Genomic DNA, 20,995 nt, shown 5'->3' on the forward strand with positions numbered 1-20,995 from the left:
ACGAAGATAAATATATTATAAAAAAAATGCTTCACCCATTCAATACCTATCTCTATAACATCCCTAATTATAAGTGACATAATTTTACATGCTTAAAACACTATAAATAGTATTTTATGAGACTTTTAGTCATAAATATTCATATTTTTATAATAATAATATTTTTTTCAGTCAAGTATATAATAAAGTTGGAAGGTTTAAGGGTAAATTAAGAAATTTTAAAAAAATAGTATTACGATAGTACCTTGTGTATTTGTACCATTACCAATAAATCCATTTAACAGCATTAATTTCTATTTGAGATGTTGCTAAAATATAATCAAATGTATAAAAGTATTACTAAAAAAAAAAAAAAATTTTGTTGTTTGAAAGACTTTCATGTTTTCAATAATACAGATTTTAAACACAATGTTGTTAAGGTAATTAGCTCATTGGCTTAGAAAAAAAAAAGGTAACTATAATTGTTAATCATTTTTCTATATAGAAAAAGGGTATCTAAGAACACAAAAACCAAAATGCTTTGAAAGAAATTTTCTTTTGTAAGAATAAAGAGCGAATCCTTTATTTATTTATTTTTTTGGTGCAAAAGAGACTATAATATTTAAATAAAAGAAAAGATTATATATATTACAGATACTGAAATTTGAAGTTTAGACTTACTATATGTCATAATAAGTCACCTCGTAAAGGTGATTACCTTTTTATTACTTTCTTTTCAAGCAGTACATAAATCTTTACGCATGTAAAGCTTTGATATTTTAACAAAGAGTTTTATTATGTCACCATGAAAATTATAGCAGGACACATGCATGTAAATTATTAGCAGTTTTTTTTTGTTGAAAATAATATTTATGACAATTAAATTACTATCTAACTGAGGGAAATTTTAATGGGATTAAATAGGCAAAGTTGGATTAGTATAATTAATTGTAGGGTGAACATGGACTTGTGTCTGGATTTTGGGGACCATTTGGCAATAATGGTGCCTTTGCTTTGTATCAGTCATTCAGAACAGTTTGTGAAACTTTGCTCAGTGTCATCTTGAGATGCCCAACACTGCTTCTTGAGAGATGAAAAAAAGAAGAGAGTGTGTTGAGAAAAAGAAATACCAAAACCATAAACCCTAAAAGAAGAGCTCTTTTGATATATGTGCTTTCTCCTCTTTTCGTTCTTTACATTTTTCCACCTTCCAAAGAGACAAAATAATAGCAGAAAAGAAAATTGATTCAAAAAAGGCAAAATTGTTTCTAATAATCCATATTTTTCACAAACAAGTACTTATCCAGATTGTTTTGTTTGCTTGGAAAAGGGATGCCATAACTCATATTATCACAATTCACAAGTTAACTTAAACTTTTGACTGAAAATAGGGTTCCTGGTATCTGTCTTTTCCATTTTCCTTTCTTTATTTATATATATGTATATGTATATATGAATGTAATATACTGATATGTCACCCTTTTTTTTCCTAAGATATGTTATCTTAAGAGGTGGCATACAGCAAATTTGGAATTTGAATAACAGCACCTGCAATTCCTTCACTATTCTTAGGTTGTGACCTCCATTATACCAATATATATATATATATATATATATATATATATATACTGACATTACATTTCTTTACTGACATCAATCTGACAGTTAAGTGCTGCAACTTCATCTTAAATGCGTTAATTGATCACTTACTTCAGTTAGTCAAAGAAAAACCAGAGAGATAGCATTGTAAGGTCAAATTTTCCTGCATGTTGGTGTATATTCTGTTTTTTGCAGGAGAACTAGAAGAAGAAGAAGAATTTCCAACTCATTTTTATCTTCTCTGATTTCTCATCAATCATTTGACATGAGGGAGCAATTTGTATATGGCTATGTATGCTTTACCAAGGAAAGTTTTTGGCTATTCAAGAAGTAAAATTCAATGTAAGGGAAAAAAAAACTCAAAATTTTCTTGTTTTATTCCTAGTTTTGTCCTTTTTCCTTCCTTCCAAGGGTCAGTAACAAAATCACCCTTCAAAGATTGAAAAGTTGCATTGCAATTCATTCTTGGTCTACCCCTAGGGTTTCTATTTTTGTTTGTTTTGGTGGCTGCGTTATTAATATCATGATATCACACCAAATACAAAAGAAACTTTTGCATATTTACAGAAAACTAGCCAACTGCTTATTCCTTCAGCAAAGACTGGTACCGATACAGAAAATGGAATGTATATTTCAAACCAGGATCCAATACAAATTGTTTCTAAGACCTAACCATTTGAACATGTGAAAGGCTGTTTTTTCTTTGTTTTTTAACTTTTTCCAAGATGAGCAAACAAATTTGCCTACGGCACTGTTTACACTCAATTGGTCTATATGAATTGTGATGAAGTAAGTACTAAAAGAATTGAAATTCCGTTGAGTTTTTTTCTTTTTTTTCTATTTCTCAACAGTTATAGGTTCAACACTTCCAACTTGCCTTCCATGCATATCTTTCTGCAGAAAAGTTGTGTGGTCCTCTTTTCAACTCTACTGGGATGTTTTAAAGGAGAGTTATATAGATCGGTCCCAAATCTATAAAGGAGTTGTTAAGGTCTAAAGCAATTACCGAACACATCAAATTGACAATTCCCCTCAAGTTTATACACCTCAAATTTCATCAAGCACCAGTCAAAAGACTTATCTTGGTAGATTTCTCTTTTGTGTTTTAATCGTCTCTCATAATTAAGTAATCCCATTTCTAGATATCCTATTTGAATTCAACATAACCTGTTTTTTTGGAGTACTATGCTTAAATTTTTGTTCTTCATATATATATATATATATATATATCAGTTTTTATTGATCATTAGCTATGTGATAGAAACTCAAAACTTAATTAATTCATATAAATTTGGGATTCCAATCATATCACTTGCAATCCTTCCACTATTCTTAGGCTACGACCTCCACGTACAAAAAAAGCTATGTGATAGCGACAGAACCACTTTACTATTTTGTAAGCATGGCCATGGCTTGCAAGAGAAGTGAAGTGGGAACAAAGCAATAAAACCTAAGAAAAATTGTGTATAAAAACAAAAAAAAGAAAACTCTAGAGCTGCCTGTTTCCAATTTTTGCTCACATGTACATCTTCCTTAGTACTATAGGCGTGCATTCATCAACCCAATGTGATAGAGATTCAGTCACAAGGCATTTTGTAATTGTCGGTAAAAGCATGCCTCATCACTTTTTGAAATGTACAGCATGGTCTCCCTTACATTCTGCATTGTTTTTGTGTAGGAATCACAGATTATTAACTTACTCAAAACCATGTGTCTTTCCTTGCTCACAATTAACTTGATAAATACCTGCTGCGATATTTTTATTGTTATGGCAGAGAGGAGACTATTAAGCACCCCTAATAATAGCTTAATATGCTTGAAGGAAGGAAATGATAAGATATCGACTAGCACATTTATTTGACAGATGGCAAAATGCGCCATGTGGCAGCCCTACTGCCATTGTTTTTTTTCTTAAATTCTTACATGGACAGTGGTTGTTTGAATTCCGGCATCTTTCTTATCTCAAATGGATGAACTTCAACAATAAGTTTTATTCTCTTACAAGTACAAGCAAAAAATTTTGATCTTTCAATATACATGCAGGTTGGGTTGAGTCCAGCACCAAAGTTTCAGGGTGCATTCATCACATAAAGCGTTTGATATTTTTGTAAGTTCATTTGATTTGCAAAACAATCCGGTCTTACTTCTTCGTTTTAAAACCAGATCTGTATAAGTTATTACTAGAGTACTATTCCTATAGATCTGCATCACATCCTCATATTTTCTTGCTTAATTTCTCTTCTCCACTAAAGCAAACCAAGTTTGAGCTTGATTAGATTCTACAAGATAAAAGGATATGAGATTTAGGCTTATACATATATATATACTCATCTCCTCTTTTTGCATATGTGTTTGACTCAACAAATTTTTCAACATTTTTTTCTTCACTTTTAAGAAATTTTCTTTGTTTTCAGGAAAAATTGGGAACTACCTTTTTAGCCTTGGGACTACATATTTTAGTAGGAGGTTTATTACTTCACATTAATTGATCAACTTTCTGTCTTTGTTGTTCTTTCTTTTCTTGCAATTTTGACGCAGATAGTTGACGGGATCTACACTAATCTTTTTGCAAGCGAATTCTGATTCCTGACTCAGAAATGTAAAGGAAGATCCAGGTTAACCTGCAGCTGAAAGGATTATTCAATTGGTTTTCAGCTGCTTATGCTTCAATAATGTGAGACATAAGATGATTGCAAGTTCAAAGGAAGCAGATTTTCCCACCAAACAAGAAGGCAACATAAATGATACCGAGGTCAGTAAAGGTCCATCTAGTTCTTTGCCATGGTTGAGATTGAAGGATCAGCGAATTGTACGTGTTTCGCGTGCCTTTGGGGGAAAAGACAGGCATAGTAAAGTTTGCACCATTAGAGGATTAAGAGACAGAAGGGTGAGGCTCTCGGTACCTACTGCTATTCAATTGTATGATCTTCAAGACAGGCTTGGACTTAATCAGCCTAGCAAGGTTGTTGATTGGTTGCTTAATGCAGCTAAACATGAAATTGATGAACTCCCTCCACTCCCAGTACCACCAGGGTACTTTTCCCTTAACCATCAAATGGTTCTAAGTACTTCTCAAGAAGCTAGAGCTTCCCAATCCAACAAAGAAGGGCTTAAAACCAGTACTAGTGTTAATTGGGAAGATCCTGCAGGAGGGTTATCAAGATCAAGCTTTTGGAGTTCTGACGCTTTTTGGAGGGCTAAATCCAAAGACGTTTCATGGGAAACAACAACCAATGAGAAAGACAATTGGAACAAAAGAAATGAACAGGAAAAACAAGAAGCCAGTGAAGGTCATCATGGAGCACAAGTACCTTCGGATAATATCTTACAAAGAGCCAATCGTTCTTCCTTGCCAGCATTGTTAAACAATGCAGAGCCGTATGGTTCTTACTATCATTTTGATCCTTCTAATTTTCCTTTATCACAGTTAGGAAGCCATGGATTTGCATCCCACACAGAAGAACGACATAATTTCAATGTTGTGCCATTGCCATCAACATTATCTCTATCGTCTGGCTCTCAAATATTGGTATGTCCACCAGGAGCAACACAGCCTTTCTTCCCTCCTCAGACCACAGCCTCTCTAGAGATTGATCCTAGACAACAAGTTAATCATTTCCAAATGCTGAGCTCAGGTGCACAAAGCCTCTTGCCTAATTCTCTTAACCCTCCAGCTGCAGCATACTCAATAAGCCAATCTATCAGACCCTTTCATTTGAGTATGATTCCTAGGCTTCACAATTCTCACAACAGCAGTGGAAATCAACAAGATAAGGAGCAGGACTTTCCTTCTAAATGACAAGAAAGCAATGTAATGAGGAATGAAGTGAGGAATTTCCCTTTGGAATAACTTGCACGGTGCATGACTAAAACCATTTTGCCTGAGGCGAAGGGAAAAGGTACTGTTTGAATCTATTTACATAATTTCAAGGCATTCTTCTTCCTGGAAGTGATATGTAGACGAATTAAGTTATAATTACTGGGATAGCAATTAATGTTTTATGTTTGATTTCATAATTTTGTTTCTTTGGATGATTGGCAAGTCAGATCTTCATAGATTTGAATGCCATGCTAAAAATATTTGAAATATATTTGATGCTATGTGACTAGTTTGATATATCCTAGTGAAATATCACAACACCGAAAAGTGTTCATATATAGTTCTTAAATTTTTCAGCTGAAAGAATGACCATAGTATTGCTAGAGTAATATCAATGAAATGCTACAAAGTTATGTTGCATTGGTTCTGAAATTTGGTTATGTGCACAACATGTGACAAGCATATATAACAATTTGTGCTCAGAGATATGGAAACTACCAACTCCTTTACCACCCTCTCCTTACACTCGTTTCTCCCAACTCCCACGCAAAAACCAAAGGAAGGAGATATGGAAACTGAGTAGGTGAGGTACATACACTTCCCTTTTGAAAAATATGCTGTAGAAACTGAACCATAGAACCTGGAAATGGGATAGATTTGATTGTTAAAAGCTGCTGCAAAGCAAAAAGAAAAAAGGATTACACGTATTAGCAAGCAAAGTAGATGAAGGGATTTAAGGCAGTGCCAACTTTGCACAAGATCCAACAGGATAATGTAATGATGAAAGAAATAGCAGGATGAAAAAATAGGGTTAAAAAAGGACCCACATTTTGAAAGTTACATGAAATGAAAATTAAGTTTGTGGTCCTTGACGCTGCAGGTATGAGAAATGCATTGAACGAGAGAAAGAAGCAAAGTTGAATGTAGCGTTCTCAGAAGTTAATTTATTATCTCTGGTCCTTCATTGTTGGAAGAGAAAAAAAAATGCCCCACAAGCCTGTTATGTTTAATAGCACTTGGCGCTGCAGCCCCTATCTATAGCTTTCATCTGACTGTCTATACCATACCAGTTTTGCTAATTTAAATCAAAGCAAAACTGTTTGATTAATTGCTTTATACAACACAAAACTGTTAGATTGGAGATCAGCTTGGGCTTGCCACTGCTGCTGCTGCTGCTGCTTATAGCTAGCTTTTCTAGGGTTTTGTACTGTGATTACAGGTTTTTGTTCCTATAGGAAAAGCTCATGCACCAAGCTATATGCCTGGAGAAAACTTAGCTATAGATCATTAATGGTTTGCTATTAATGTAATTAATTTAAGAACATACGCTAATATTTGGAAAGTGGATAGTTTTCAAACATATATAGGTAAGACTGGTTCTTGAGAAAATTACTATAAAGTGTTATGTCCAATGAATTAAGAGTAGAAAGAACAATTAATGCATTTTATAGCAGAAATAAGATATTAACTTTGCAGTTCCGTTCTGAATGTTTGATCCTGTTTAATTGCATGCTGTATCTTGGATATATAATTAATCTCTCATTATTAGTAAGTAGTGATGATACTGTCTTTAGGGGTAAACCTTCCGACCCGAACTTGTCTTCAAAAAAATTTTTACGAGTATCCAATGATAGATACCGGTATCTTCTAGTTTGAGGACTAAATTCTATATCTCTAGGGTCATGGTAATTGCTGCTCATTCACTTATTTGACATATCCTCTTTTTTTTTCCTCTAAAATTTTGCATTTATATTTGTTCAACATTGATTTATTTATACATACATACATACATACATATATATATATATATATATAAAGAGAGAGAAAGAAAAATGCTTGTCAATGTGTAAATGAATAGAATATTCAATAAAAAATTCGTGAAATACTTAATTTCTATTCGTTTATTAAATTTAATAAATAATTATAAAAAATATTTTAAAATTTATTAATTATACTAACAGATTGCTTATATGACAAAATTTATTAATATTCAATTTATTTATGACGTATAAGTGTAAATGAAGATAACATTTGATGATAATTTATGAATAAATTTGATTTTTATTCGTTTATTAAACTTAACAAATTATTATAAGCAATATTTCAAGATTTGTTAATTAAATTAATAAATCACGAATATAATAAAATTTATTCATATCTAATTCATTTATACCCATACTTACCGATCATTAATCTAAGAACCCCTACTTGCTAATCATCGAGCCGAAAAAAAAGGCTCACTATTAATCTAAGAACTCTTCTTATTAAGGTTTTTAATTCCTAGTCAGTGTTTTTATTAAACATAAATTAATTAAATAATATGATTTGATAAAATTGTTTCTTCACATTATTGTATTCAACTTTTTACCTTTTTTTTTTTAATTCGGGGAAAATCCATTTATAGTTTTTGGTTAATTTATTATATAAAATAAATTAAGTCTCTGGTTAATTGTTGCTTTTTGGACTGAAATTAAGTTACTGCTGAAAGAAAGTAAAATTTTCGATGTTTTTATTCTTTTCTTTTTTATATGTTTAAAGAAGGTTAAATTAAATGGATATATTGTTACTTATTATTATTTTTTTTTTCATATAATTTCATCCAAAATTTCCTTAAAAACTTAATTAGTGCAACCAAAATACAGTTATTATTATTATTATTATTATTATTATTATTTGATAAATGGGTTATTGGACTACAAAAAGGAAGGTAGCCCTATGCCCCTCTCCCATCATAATCTCACCCTTCCATCTTTTCTCAACCCCTAAAATAAAATTTTTGTAAGTGCTTTCTTCACCAATAATAATTCCTTCCATTTTTGCTACACCAAATGGACATATTATTACAATCATATTTTTCTTTATGTAAACTCTTTCTAATTATGAGTTTTATAACACTTTCATGACGTCTTCTACATCTTAAGCAAGATACCCAATGTCCAATTAATCTTCTCTTTGATTGCCTTGTTATTCTCAAGTGTAAAAACTTTTTTTCTTAAAAAAATCTAATATTGCACTCGAATATTTTTCTTAATAATTTTTAATGTATGATCCATTTGCTCAAAGAATAGAATTCAAATTCCTTTTTTTTTCCAAATAAAAATAATTATACAATATTCTTTCTTCTTCAAATAGAAAAAAAAAAAACACTTATTTTAAGTATATTTTTCAAATGTTATGTGTATTTCTAGTGCCTTAAAAACCTAGATATACATTCCTAGTTCATCGAGAAAGGAGATAAAGCTAGTGTATCATATTAGGCATGATCATACATAAGATAAAAATCATATTTGGAAAAAGTACACAATTAGTTAGAGGAAGGGGTATTATAAAGAAATTAAATGCAAAGGAGAGAAAAACGATCATATTAAAATTACATTATGAAAAGGTTCAATTGATATTCAAAAATTGTTTAATAACAGTTGGACGACTGAAAAATGTTTACATTAAAATTACATTATTGGAAGGTCAATTTGATACTTAATAACAATTGTTTTCCGTTTTTTGGTCTAATAATTAAAAAATCTTTAAAAAAATATTAAAATTTAAATTCGAATCAAACTACCTCCTTTTTTTTTTTTCATGTAATAGGGTATTGCCTTCATTTGAAAAAAAAAAAACAATTGGACAAGTGAAAAATGTTGAGGCGAAAAAAAATTTTGGTAGAGAGGAATCTAATTATTTTAATTCAATGATATCAATTTTACCCTCCAAGAAGACCGAACGCAGCGTTTTGCTTAACATGTGAACGCACTACCACTATACTAGGGAAGTGCCGGCCCTGCCCTCCAATTAAAATCTATGCTGTTTTGTTCACGTTGCAAACTTCGGAAATGACACGTGGCTGATAGTTCTTGGTTTCATACTTTTTTAATGTGACCATTATCAATCATGTCAAGAACATTCACAAAAATTCTAAGAACTGTCATGTGTATGTATCATTTACCCTCTTAAACAATCTCTAGTTCTTTCCGTTTATAAAACTAACGCCCAATTTTTTCGATCTCCAAGCAAAGATTTATCAAGGGTTTCAAAAGCCTAAGATTTAAAATTTCCCCAAATCTTACAATCCCTAATACCCCATTTATTCACCAAATGCTTCCTTTCATTCATCAAACGTAATAAAAAAGGTGAGCTTTCCGCCTTCATTTCTCTCTTTATGTTTTGGGGTATTCTTTTCTAATTTTTAAATATTTTTTAAATAATTGAATATGAAATTGATATGAAGAATTATTGAACATGAACGATGGAAGTTTGGAGAATAGAAAAGAACACGAAAAATCACAAAAACAGTCAAAGTCTTCCAAATTTCGTAGGAAAAGTGACGATTTTGCCCTTGCTATCAGGAAGGTTGCAGTGGCGCAAGTATGCGAAAGCGTAGGGTTTCAGAGTTTCCAACACTCTGCTTTAGAAACATTATCTGATATTATTGTTCGGTACATTTATAGCATAGGAAAAACCGCAAGTCTTAATGCTAATTTGGCGGGGAGAGCGGAAGCGAATGTGTTTGACGTTATTCAAGGGTTGGAAGAGTTGGGATCGGGTTTAGGCTTTGCTGGTTCATCTGATGTTGATCGCTGTGTTGCTAATTCAGGGATTGTTAGGGATATTGTTCACTATGTTGGTCATGTGGATGATATCCCGTTTGCATATGATGTTCCTCGATTCCCAGTTGTTAAAGAGTGGAAAGGAATGGGAAGTTTTTGGGAAAAAGGAGAAGAGCCTCTTGGAGAGCATATACCGAGTTGGTTGCCTGCCTTTCCTGATCCTGAGACTTATGCTACTCGGTCAAGTGCAGGGAATGAAATGATGAGTGTTTCGAATGGAGAGAAGACTGAGTTAGCGAGGGTTGAAAGGAAGGTGGAGCAGTCATTGTTGAATTTGCAACGGCGGTTTGCACATAATGGGAATGAAGGAGGTTCTTCACGTGATGGTGGAGATAATGGTAGAGCAAGGAAAGCTTCTCTTAGCAATCCTTATCTTGCTGCACCTCTGCTTTTTGGGGAAAAGGAAGTGGAAGTGTCGCCTGTTCTTCTTCCAGCTAAGCTTTTGAATGAAGTGGCTTTGAGAAATCATGTTCCAGAAAATTGTGTTGTGGGAAACCATGTTTCCTTGCTAGAGACATTTGCTCCTGCTATTGAAGCAATTAAGAGTGGGTTATGTAACTCGGATAATGAACAGAAAAAAGTCCTTTATAACCAGAGGCCTTTGGTGCATTTTAAGATTGGAATTGGAAAGAAGTCTTTAGGCATGGCACCAGATTTCAATTCATCGAAGAAGGATCCTGGGAAGATTGCTTCATGGTTTGGAAATGATAATGAGAAGGATGACCAGAAAAGAAGAGCAGAAAAAATCCTGAAAGAATCAAGAGAAAGCTCTCAGGAGCGAGCTCAGTTGTAAACTAGGTTTGTTATCATCCATTGTAGACTGTTCTAGAATGGACCTAGAAAGGGACTGTGCAAGCTACCAGAGAGAAGTCTCCTGCTTTGAAAGCTTTCTTGAGGTATCCATGTGACAGTTGCCATGATAGAAATTTGTCAATGTATGATTCTTTTTAATTTACATTCTTGTTTCTTCTTTTGTGGTCTTAAACTGATCATGGATTTATCAGTTTGTGGCTCAATCTGAACTCCATATGTACACTATGCTCACAATTGTTGAAGCTTTATACAATATTGTATTAGCATCTGTTACTAATGAAGTCAGGCTAATTTCATGTTGCATGCTTTCTGCATTTTTAAGTTGAGACCAAAGTTGGAGAACAAGTACCATCTGCTGTAAACTTTCTTTAACTGGCATCATGTCACACACCATCATGAATAATATGGAAACTGAATATTCATGGTTGACAAGTTAGATTTAACTGGCATCTTCACTATATTATGAATATCTATTCCATGTTCAATGGCCTTGTTGATTTGTTTTGTTGTTATCTTGATGGTAGCCTTTGCTGACTACATAGGATGTTCTGGATAACATATGAAAAATAGTAATAGTTGACGGATTGAAACAGAATGGTGAAGGATAGGTTAAGCATAATTAATATCCTGTTACATGTAGGTCATTGTATATGGTGCACCCGCTCCTTGACATATTTCTATTTTATGTATAAACTAAATTAACAGCTATAATACTTTCACTGGCATTTTAGATGTTACTTTGAGACAAGGAAGCAAGGCTTGATATAGGTTGCTAGTATCTTAACTGTGCACCTATCTAATCTGACACAGAACAGTAATTAAATCCTGTGTATGTCAATTGTCCTTTAGTTGTAGGGGTTCATGAGGATATGGATAGACTCATATCTGTATTATCATTACAAAAAGTTTCCTACATATTGAAATAGAATGGCTTGTACATGGGTCAAGATTAATGTGATCAGATGCTTTCAAACAGCTGCTTTTGAGCTTTATCTTCTAACAGGGTTCCGGTATACTGCAATCCCAAATGGGATGTCTTGAATTCCTTTAATCATCTGAATTTTCAGGTTACACTTGTTATGACATTGAAAATTGTGTCCAACTTTGTTCTGTGTGAATAATACGTGTTGGATTTGTGCATAAATGTGTTATAAGACCTAGGAGAGGGTCTTCCTCTAGCTAAAAATACAATCTGACTAGGAATCAGCATTGGATAATTTGCAGAACTGCATTAAGATGCAGAGATAATCAACCATCCTGGATTTTCAAATTGAACTCAAAAGTAAGTAATGGCATTTAAAGATCACTTATTGGGAGTAGGGTTGAAAGTTACTAATTACATTGCATCAGTGCAATCCAAACCCTAATCCGACCCACTATAACTTATAGTATATTGCAGAAATTTATAGCAATCCATGGTATTTAAAGATTACTTACTGCTATCATTTCTTCTTTCATTCTTTGATGTTAAACGCACCCCCTTCCCTTCCCCCCCTTTTGCTTAGTATTTAGATATAGCTGTCAATGGTTTTTCCTTCTTACTGATTAAATAGGTACTAGCAGGGCGGTTGAATGCAATAATGACTTACATCCCAAAAACTTCAAGTTTTCTTGTCTAAGGAGCCAATCTATATATCTCTAATTTTTTTGCTAAATAACATGGGAGTCAGAATTTGTGGTGGTTCACTAAGAACCTTGAATCAAATTTGAAGTAGCAAGAAGCTTTGGATGACCGCATATGTTGAAATTTGCCTTTTAAACAACTGCTCATCTAGAAGCATTTTGCAAATAGATCATTGCTGAAGATTATACATATCAACAAATGCTTTTTGACACTGAAGGGGCTCCCTTTATTTGGGTTGAGGAGGTCTTAGTTTAACATTTAATACTTGCATAACCACTTGAAATGGTGAACGAATGAATTCTGTTTGGTGTGGTAAGCAAAGCAATAAATCTTATGAGTCATTGTACCAACTTGAGAAGAAGCTTATTAAATTCTTTGATTACTTCTTTGTTAGTAGTTGGAAAAAGAAAGTTATCTCATATGGATATGCTTGATGCAGATACAATTGTACTGCCAAAAAGGGAGAGAATACATATGTTAGCATATACATAAGATTGCAATATACGCGCATTTCAAGGGCTTTTTAATTTACATGGTGGTAAGTTTCATTCAAGTTTTATTTGCAACTATAGACCAAATGAATTTGAGAAAAAAGATAAATGAAGAAACCCTTTTTCTTGTTGCCCCTTTTTCTCCATTCCAGATGACATCATTAGAAATACCACTTCAAAAACAGTCGCCTGCAATGCACACTAGGCTGCCTGCCCTTGTGAATTTGCTGCTTCACCACTGATAACTTCACATCTAGTACTACCCATGGAATTTCACACCGCCCAATCAATTGATCCAAGCGTCAAATCTCCCAATAAGATGCTTTTCAGACAATAAATCTCATCATCCAAGCTTACATTTGATGCAGTTTGTAGTTTATCTATATCGGAACATAAATCTCTTACCAGCCGTTGTCCCTGTGGTCGTCTATCCTCCAGCGTACTCGGTAAGAACCACTGCTTATGAGAGCTTCTTTCACCAATTTTCTGACTAAAACTTCATTAGCTGCATCAAATATAAGCTGCCCGTGGTTCTTCTCAATTGGCTCGAACTGGTTGATCTTTCCGCCATTGTGTTTTCCATTTAGAAGCCTAATGCTTTCCTTGGTTTGTTCTAGGGCAGAGAACAAGTTAGAACTGATTAGATGACCTGATGGATTGAAGCTCATTGAGAAGACATGCCAACAATACTTGGGCAATGTATTTATGGTTTGGATTTGGACTGTTGCGAACAGGTGCAAATTCATTGATAATGGACCACTAGAATAAGTTCATGAGTTTCGTGATGACAAAATTTATAGCATGATAATTTTCATATTTTACTTGTATATATTTGAAATAGATAGATAAATATATATGAATTTTCATATTTTATATATATATATATTCACACTATCAAGTTCATTTAATAATTATAAAAATTTTTATTTCTTTACTTTAAAATTTTACTGGCAATATATAAGATAATATTTTTTATATACAGTGCAATGCCTTCTAATAGAATAATTGATCCTTTAGGATGGTACATTCAATAGTATGGTCCAAAAAATGCTTACCATTTATGTAATAAGGACATAATTTTACGATATAGGCATGGTAAAGGGACAGACTAAGAGGTTAATGGACTGCTGTAGTTTCCAAAATTGTATACATGGGGGAATCGGAAAATACTAGTTTTTTTTTTTTTTGCTTATTTGGTTTTTGTTTCCATCCTAGAATATTTGTTTGCACAGTTGTCCCAAACAGCCCAAGTCTTGGCAGTAGGAATTATATACCATGCAAGATGGAACTAATACAACTTTCAATGAAATCCTTCGTATTGTTGTTATTATTATTATTTTTTTGCTCTTTTTAGTAAGATGGGGTTTTCTTTTTATTTGGTCGATTTTTTAAGACTTAATAAAAGTAAGATTTAGTAACACTTGATGCATTGGTAGTATTATTTAATTACCATACCTTGTAATGCCTCAATCTGCCCACATTGAATCATATGATGTATAAAACTTCCCTATAAAAAAATATAAAGAGAAAAGAAAAGGACTTTTGGAGACTTTGTGTTCTTGTTTTCTGGCAACAAGGTATTCCGTATTGATTGAAAGAGAGTAGCACAATGTTGCTAATGCAAAATTTACAATAACACCAAATCCATATCCCATATATACATACATCTTTGGAGTAAAATGATCCTCAAGATAAAGCTTAATGGTTCATCATTTGATCCCATTCAAGCACTTTTCCCAGTTGCATTGACCAGAGTAGTGAAATTAAACCTGAAGATGAATATTCCAGAAACAGACTTGCTAGTTACTGCTAAGATGAGTAATAAAGATTTACCATAGAATAAAGGAGCTTTTTATAGAAAGACAAATCACCTGATAAGCGACTTCTGAGGAGGCACACAGGAAGAAACACGTGCTACATTCATGAACGGTGCAGCAAGCTCCTCAACCTTTCATTTTGAAAAAGAAAAACAAAGTATGATCCTCCAGATTAAGTGTTGATCAAACACTAGGTATCATTATTCATTTCAACGTAAAAGAGCTCAACAAACTACAAGCTGTTCACATTAAAGTACTTGAAAATAGTATCCTTTTTTCCTAGTAATCTTAAACAGATAACGATTGGGAAAAAGCATTCTCAAAGCAAGCTCAAATCAAATTTGCAGATATTACAAGCAATATAAATAAAACATTATTCAGATTTCTAATATTAGAAGTACCAAACCTTTTTTATGTCATACATTTAAGGTTAGTGTAGGCAACTAAGATTGTCACACCATGCAATCAAGATAATAAAAACTTCAAGGCGGAAGAGGTTTTGGGCAGAATGCTTTGTTACTAGGATTAGGTATTAATCAATATAAAAACACATAAATTTATGGTAACAGGAAAAAAGGTGTCAGCAGAAAATACCTCAGGCTCCTCAAAAGTTTTATTCTGATTAAAGCTAGAGCAACTGCCAACAACTTTGCTTGCTCCTTGCTCCAGAGTTGAGGAAGGCAATGGATTAACTATTGCACCCTCAAATTTCTCCACTTGACTTATAGATCTGGTGTCAACTTCACGTTTATTGAGTTTCTGCTGGAAAGCAGGCTGGCCAAAATATTCAGTTCCGTCAACTGAGCATTGTACTTTTCCAGAACCTTGCCAGACAACAGATGAGCTAGAAGTTTCATGAGCAACAACCATCACTTCAGATGTCCTAGAAGACTCAGAAACAGATGAAAGATCCCCTTGCAGGCTATTTTGTGAACAATTCTCTAAATGGCATCTTGCATTACTCAGTGAGTCTGATCCATTTGCTTCATATTGTTTCACTTTTCTTGGTTCCATCAACATATTTGCATCCTTGATTGCTGTCACAGGTCCAGATTTTCTCAACTTATAACAAATATTATTATCATCCCTTTTTCTTTTCCTTCCGTCCACATTTCTATTCATAAGGCAAGGCCTAATAGCACCAGGAAAGACAAAATGAGGAATGTCTTTGCGCCTTATATGATGTACATGGATCCACATCCCAGGCTTCCTAGAGGTGTAAACCTCCACTGACTGCTTAAATTCCTCAACAGTTGACCTTATGTCGAATGGCTTGTCTTCCTGAATATCAACACCTGGTTTCCGCCGTAACCCCATGAAGTAACAACACTGGAAGGATCTGGATTTGTCCGAGAAATTGCTAGGGTGTGGGTGGCACTGAAGCAGGCCATGTGTGTCCCTCTCAATCTAGATTTAGATCCAGTAATGAAAATTAGAGACAATACAGAAAAATAAATCCAAAAAAATGCAAAATAAAAGGGGAAGGGGGGAAATATCACCTTCAATGTAATCAGACGAAGCCGTGACTCAACCCAGCCTTTCCATTCCCTAAAATCAATATCATTCTTGGCAGCTATGTCTATCTGCAGGTAATTCTTGTATGCCTCGAAGAAAAGGAAAGGTTCAAACAGACTAGCCCATGAAGAGTTATTTGCCTCCATTACCTGAAATCATTGTAGAATATTATCATCAGTGAAAACAAATTTTCGAAAAATACAGACTATGATAGGGGCTCATGACAATAGAAATAACTATAGGTGTCATGCCAGTATGCTATACTGGTCAAAAAACTGTTAAAATACAATATTAAAATGAGTACTTGGTCCTCAAAACCTCGAGCTCCAAATTTAATTTCTTTATAATTGTCAAATTGAAGTTAAGATATAAATAAATGAAGCAAGTTTCTGAAATGTTGGCTTATAGAACCTATAGGAAAAGAAGTAAGGGTGACATTTTTAAAGTTGCAGTTGAATTTACTTTCGCAAATACCAAGTGCCAACAATACATATGGACCAAGAAGATCCACAAATATTTTAAAATCATATTAAAATAGTCCATATTGTCAACAAGTAATTAGGTACAACCAACATTGCAGCATTCGCGTAAACAGAAAGCTAGAATGACATGGCAGACTAATATCATCCACACAGCCAGATGTAGAACATTAGATTCCATATGCGTAATACCTGACATATTTCATTTCCCCTCTGAAATTCTTCCTGCATAACATGCAATGTACTTGATGATACGCTGTAACTAGAATTCATGCAAGGATATGCAGGCGTTATTATAGGCATCAAATGTCTCCTGTCTTTGGCATTTCGCTTGGGATCCCAAACTTGATGACCCAGAGATCCTTCTCGAATTGGACACAATATAATTGGATTAGGCCATCGCCACTGGGAAAATACTCTGAAGAACCTAGAGAGTAATGTGCAAGGCAATGCATTTGGGTATAGCTGACATATACGAGCAACAAGCAGTGCCCAGTTTATACCACCAAGAAAGCCCACAGCCTAATATGAAGAATAAACATTTAAACATACAAAATATATAAGAATAAGAAACCAAGCAAAAGAAGAAAGATTAGTAACAATAATGGAAGAGAAAACAAGGTTTTCAAGACAGATTTACTTACATTTGAATAAATTCCCCGCTGTTTTGCCCAAAATCTCATGCACCTCAACGTGGTACGGAAGTTCTGGATCAGAGATAAGGACATGATAAGTAACATATAAAGCAACACTAGGCACAAAAGGTGTGTGTATGTTAATTTCTGAATGCATGCATAAAAAATAACAAAGGTCAAACCTGAACATTTGGGACCAAGTGTAAAATTTGGTCAGTTACCCTACAACCATTAAGGCTAAGGATAGTCTGCTCATCCACATTCTGTAGCACTGATTCTTGAGAAACATCCAGATCCTGCAGTAAACATATTGAATATACTTCTTTATTGCAATTTCAAAGAAACTCAAAAGTTAGCTACCATACAAAAAAGCTTCAGTTAAAGTTAGCCAGTGTAGCAATAAATGTTAAGCGCACAAACACAGCTACGCCTCAATGAGACAGTTACAAAAGAACATGCTTAAAGAAAAAAGCACACTTGATTAAAAATACCATCAACCTAGCACCTCCAAACACGGACTAAACAGACTTATGCTATAGCACTTATAAACCAAAACCATAATTGCAAACACAAGGACACTAAAACTACCTTTTTTTTTCTTTTATTTCATGTTTCAAAGTAAAATTAAGGAAAGCCATGCCAATCCAGACAACAAGAAATTCCTAACTATTCCAATTTTACTTGTTCATCTCACGGCACAACAAGAAAAAGACAGTGCAGGAAACCATCCCTAGTAATCCATTATTTACTTGCCTAAGATAAATAAGAATCAGTTTAAGTATATGAACTATAATAAGAAAAAAGAAAAAGGAAAAAAAAGGCAATAACTACTTTATTAGTCCCTTCATGCAATTCATTAAGTCACTGCCAAGCAACTGATGAGAAAAACAAATACTAACCTCAGGAATAACCCAGAGTTCCAATCTTGCATAAAGAAGATCGACAGAAACCCCATTCATCTTAAACTTCATAACAGGAACATGCGCATCAGGCACAGGATGCAACTCTTGTATTTCGGGCATCTTAGCCAGCATTCGATGAAGTTCACCGAAAAAATCCTCCTGCAGAAAATTAGGATGCATTAAGCCGAGATGCAAGGCAATAGAAAGGGAATAGCTAAACTAATTTTACAAGATTCAATATAATATATATATATATATCTATCCAAGTTCACATCTTACCTCTCGAGTAACATGTCTAGGTCCAACACATAATGTGTCTATATCTGCACCAGGTCCATGCACCTGTATTGAAAACATGAAATCATCAATAAAAATCAATTTCACAAATTCAAGAAGAAATACCATTACTTACAGGACTAGAGCACAATCTCATCAGTTATAGAACTAGAACACAATAATATTTGTTCAATGGCACATCTTAAAAGTATAGAGAATGTCAAGGATAAAAAAAAGATGCCAAAAGCCACATGCCAACAAGTTAACAATGCAATTTGAGAATGCATATGAAATACAACAGAAAAGGCTTGATTAGAAATGTTAAGAAAAAAATTGAGGAAAATTCATACCCCCAATCGATAAGAGCCAAATGTGAAAATCTTTGCATTTGCTTCTTCAACAGCCTGTTCACCAAACCCTTTAGCCTCTGTGACCTTTTTCACCCATTCTTTCACAGTCTGTTAAATTTAGCAAAATTTCCATCAGACAAAATAACATCACTAAACAGAAACCAAAGTGCCAAGTAGGTTCAACAACTTAACCTGGTCTAACTTCCCGAGCACCTCCTCCCTTCTTATAGCTTCTTCCCGCATTTCATACAGTCCTGAATCTTCAAGAAACTGAAACAAATACTTTCATCATCAGACATTAGAAAGCAGACATAATATTCTACAATTAATCTCTTAGCCCCATTCTATTGGGTCAGGTACACACCATCTACAATTATTTTCACTATAATTTTACAATAATTTTATCCCAACCAATCGATGTGATGACCCACATGAAAACTACAAGCTCATGGGCATCGAACTGAAGGTGATTAGAACCCATTGAGTTGCCTAACAATTTTAATTTGAACTCAAGAAAGGAATAGGGGTGTATATGAACAAAACATTTGATGAACAATTCATCAGTTCAGTTTCTGTTCTTTATGTTCGTTTATTAAGTCTAACAAATGACCATGAACAACAGTTTAAGGTTTGCAAATTAGATGAATAGATAACGAACATAGCAAAGTTCCTTCATGTTTGTTTCATTTGTGAAAAATAATAGAGCTTTTGATGAACAATTCTTAAACATATTCCGTTTTTGTTCGTTTATTAAGTTTAATAAACAAACAACATTTCATGATTCGTTAATTAAATGAAAAGATCACAAACATAACCATGTTCGCTCATGTTCAGTTTGTATAGACCCCCATAAAGGAATTAGAATATATATATATATTCACGCAAATTCTACAGTTAAAAACATATTCAAATGGGGAAAACTATTAGAAATTAAATAGAATGCTAGGACGAAGAGAACGAACCTTTTCAAGTTGACAATTTCTAATCACATCCAATTCAGAGGGGCCTGCTGTAGAAATCGGTTCCGTTACTCCAAACCGTCGAACATTAGCCATATTCTTCACTCGCGTTCCCTGCTTTACACTTGACGATCCAAACAAAACCACTATTTTTTTTTCGTTTTTCTTATTATTAAATTTACCTTTTCTTTTGGAAACCAACAATTTTGAATTTTGAATTTTTATTTTCTATTTTCTATTTTTCTTTTGAATATGGCTGATATGGTAATCTGCAGCGAGTAATGGAATATTCAAATATGATACGAAACCAAGAAAGAAATAAATGGAATATTAGATGGAAAAATATCAGCAAATGAATATGTAATCGATCGTACGTGATACAAATTTTTTATGATCCGGACTTGATATGATTACAACAAGGAACAAGTTTTCACGAAGCCGGACCAAAACCAGAAGCAGAACAAGATCTAAATACAGAGCAAAGAGAGATGCTTTGTGCTGCGATGAAACTCTCTCGACGGCAATTGTTACTCGTCGTCTTACGTCGTTTTTTATCGACGGCCGATTAAACCCTAGCTAGTCGTCTTCCGTCGTTTTTTTTTTTTGTCGATGGCGGATGAAACCCTCGATTAACAGAAATAATTCGTTGATGCGAACGAATCCCTAGGTTTTCAATTTTTTTTTCGCGTGCTTTCGTACGATCGACAAGCTGTGAACCGAATTTCCTTTGAAGAACCGAGTTGAGTACCTGAATTACCAGTGTTTGGATCGGGCTTGAGTTGTTGCAATATTTATAGAGGAATCAGGTTAGACTTGCGTACAATGCACGCATGATGCGGAGATTTTTTATGTCAAGTCAACGGTGGAGAGCTTCCGACGTAAGCTCCACTTTTGTAGGTTTCACTAGTATATATAACACTCATACCATAACATATATACATGATACTTCTTTTCCATTTATGAATATGGTAATCGAAACTTTCTCAATTTTGACTTCATTTTTTAAAATGTACTGTCAAGTAAAATACGAGAAAATATTTTAAATTTTTTAAAATGAATTTTTAAATATAATTTTATGAAAAATTAATTTAATAAAATATTTAAAATATCAATGTTCAAAATTAATAAAATT

At 33.6% G+C, this 20,995-nt stretch overlaps 3 protein-coding genes across 8 annotated transcripts; 2 read left to right on the top strand and 1 right to left on the bottom strand.

Annotated features, from left to right (window-relative positions):
- The first annotated feature begins 3,080 nt into the window (after positions 1–3,080).
- Positions 3,081–5,684, top strand: LOC111300580 (transcription factor TCP13-like). Of its 2 annotated transcripts, XM_089747643.1 has the most exons (3): positions 3,081–3,183; positions 3,622–3,685; positions 4,117–5,684. In XM_089747643.1, exon 3 carries the CDS (start codon positions 4,265–4,267, stop codon positions 5,375–5,377), a length of 1,113 nt encoding a protein of 370 aa, XP_089603769.1. In that variant the 5' UTR covers positions 3,081–3,183; positions 3,622–3,685; positions 4,117–4,264; the 3' UTR covers positions 5,378–5,684. The 2 variants fall into 2 exon arrangements, with proteins under 2 accessions (XP_089603769.1, XP_022751945.1); XM_022896210.2 differs by lacking the exon at positions 3,081–3,183 and having other exon boundaries at positions 3,307–3,685; positions 4,121–5,684.
- A 3,604-nt stretch (positions 5,685–9,288) lies between these two features.
- LOC111299668 (transcription initiation factor TFIID subunit 8-like) lies at positions 9,289–11,118 on the top strand. The gene has a single exon (XM_089747642.1). It carries the CDS (start codon positions 9,635–9,637, stop codon positions 10,793–10,795), a length of 1,161 nt encoding a protein of 386 aa, XP_089603768.1. The 5' UTR covers positions 9,289–9,634; the 3' UTR covers positions 10,796–11,118.
- Positions 11,119–12,900: 1,782 nt separating this feature from the next.
- LOC111299667 (nuclear poly(A) polymerase 1-like) lies at positions 12,901–20,665 on the bottom strand. 5 transcript variants are annotated; one of them, XM_089747639.1, is made up of 13 exons: positions 19,867–20,665; positions 19,097–19,174; positions 18,905–19,012; positions 18,558–18,620; positions 18,276–18,437; positions 17,559–17,672; positions 17,386–17,448; positions 16,934–17,263; positions 16,247–16,411; positions 15,342–16,154; positions 14,802–14,878; positions 14,596–14,699; positions 12,901–13,543 (listed from the first exon to the last, which is right to left on the bottom strand). In XM_089747639.1, the coding sequence occupies exons 1-12, from the start codon at positions 19,957–19,959 to the stop codon at positions 14,654–14,656; spliced, it is 2,112 nt and encodes a 703-aa protein (XP_089603765.1). In that variant the 5' UTR covers positions 19,960–20,665; the 3' UTR covers positions 12,901–13,543; positions 14,596–14,653. The 5 variants fall into 5 exon arrangements, with proteins under 5 accessions (XP_089603765.1, XP_089603766.1, XP_022750733.2 ...); XM_089747640.1 differs by having other exon boundaries at positions 12,901–13,579; XM_022894998.2 differs by having other exon boundaries at positions 14,386–14,699.
- Between the last annotated feature and the right edge of the window lie 330 nt (positions 20,666–20,995).

Source organism: Durio zibethinus, chromosome 18 (genome assembly GCF_047325235.1).
Source record: "Durio zibethinus cultivar Kanyao isolate XHJ-2024 chromosome 18, ASM4732523v1, whole genome shotgun sequence".
Taxonomy (NCBI): Eukaryota; Viridiplantae; Streptophyta; class Magnoliopsida; order Malvales; family Malvaceae; genus Durio; species Durio zibethinus.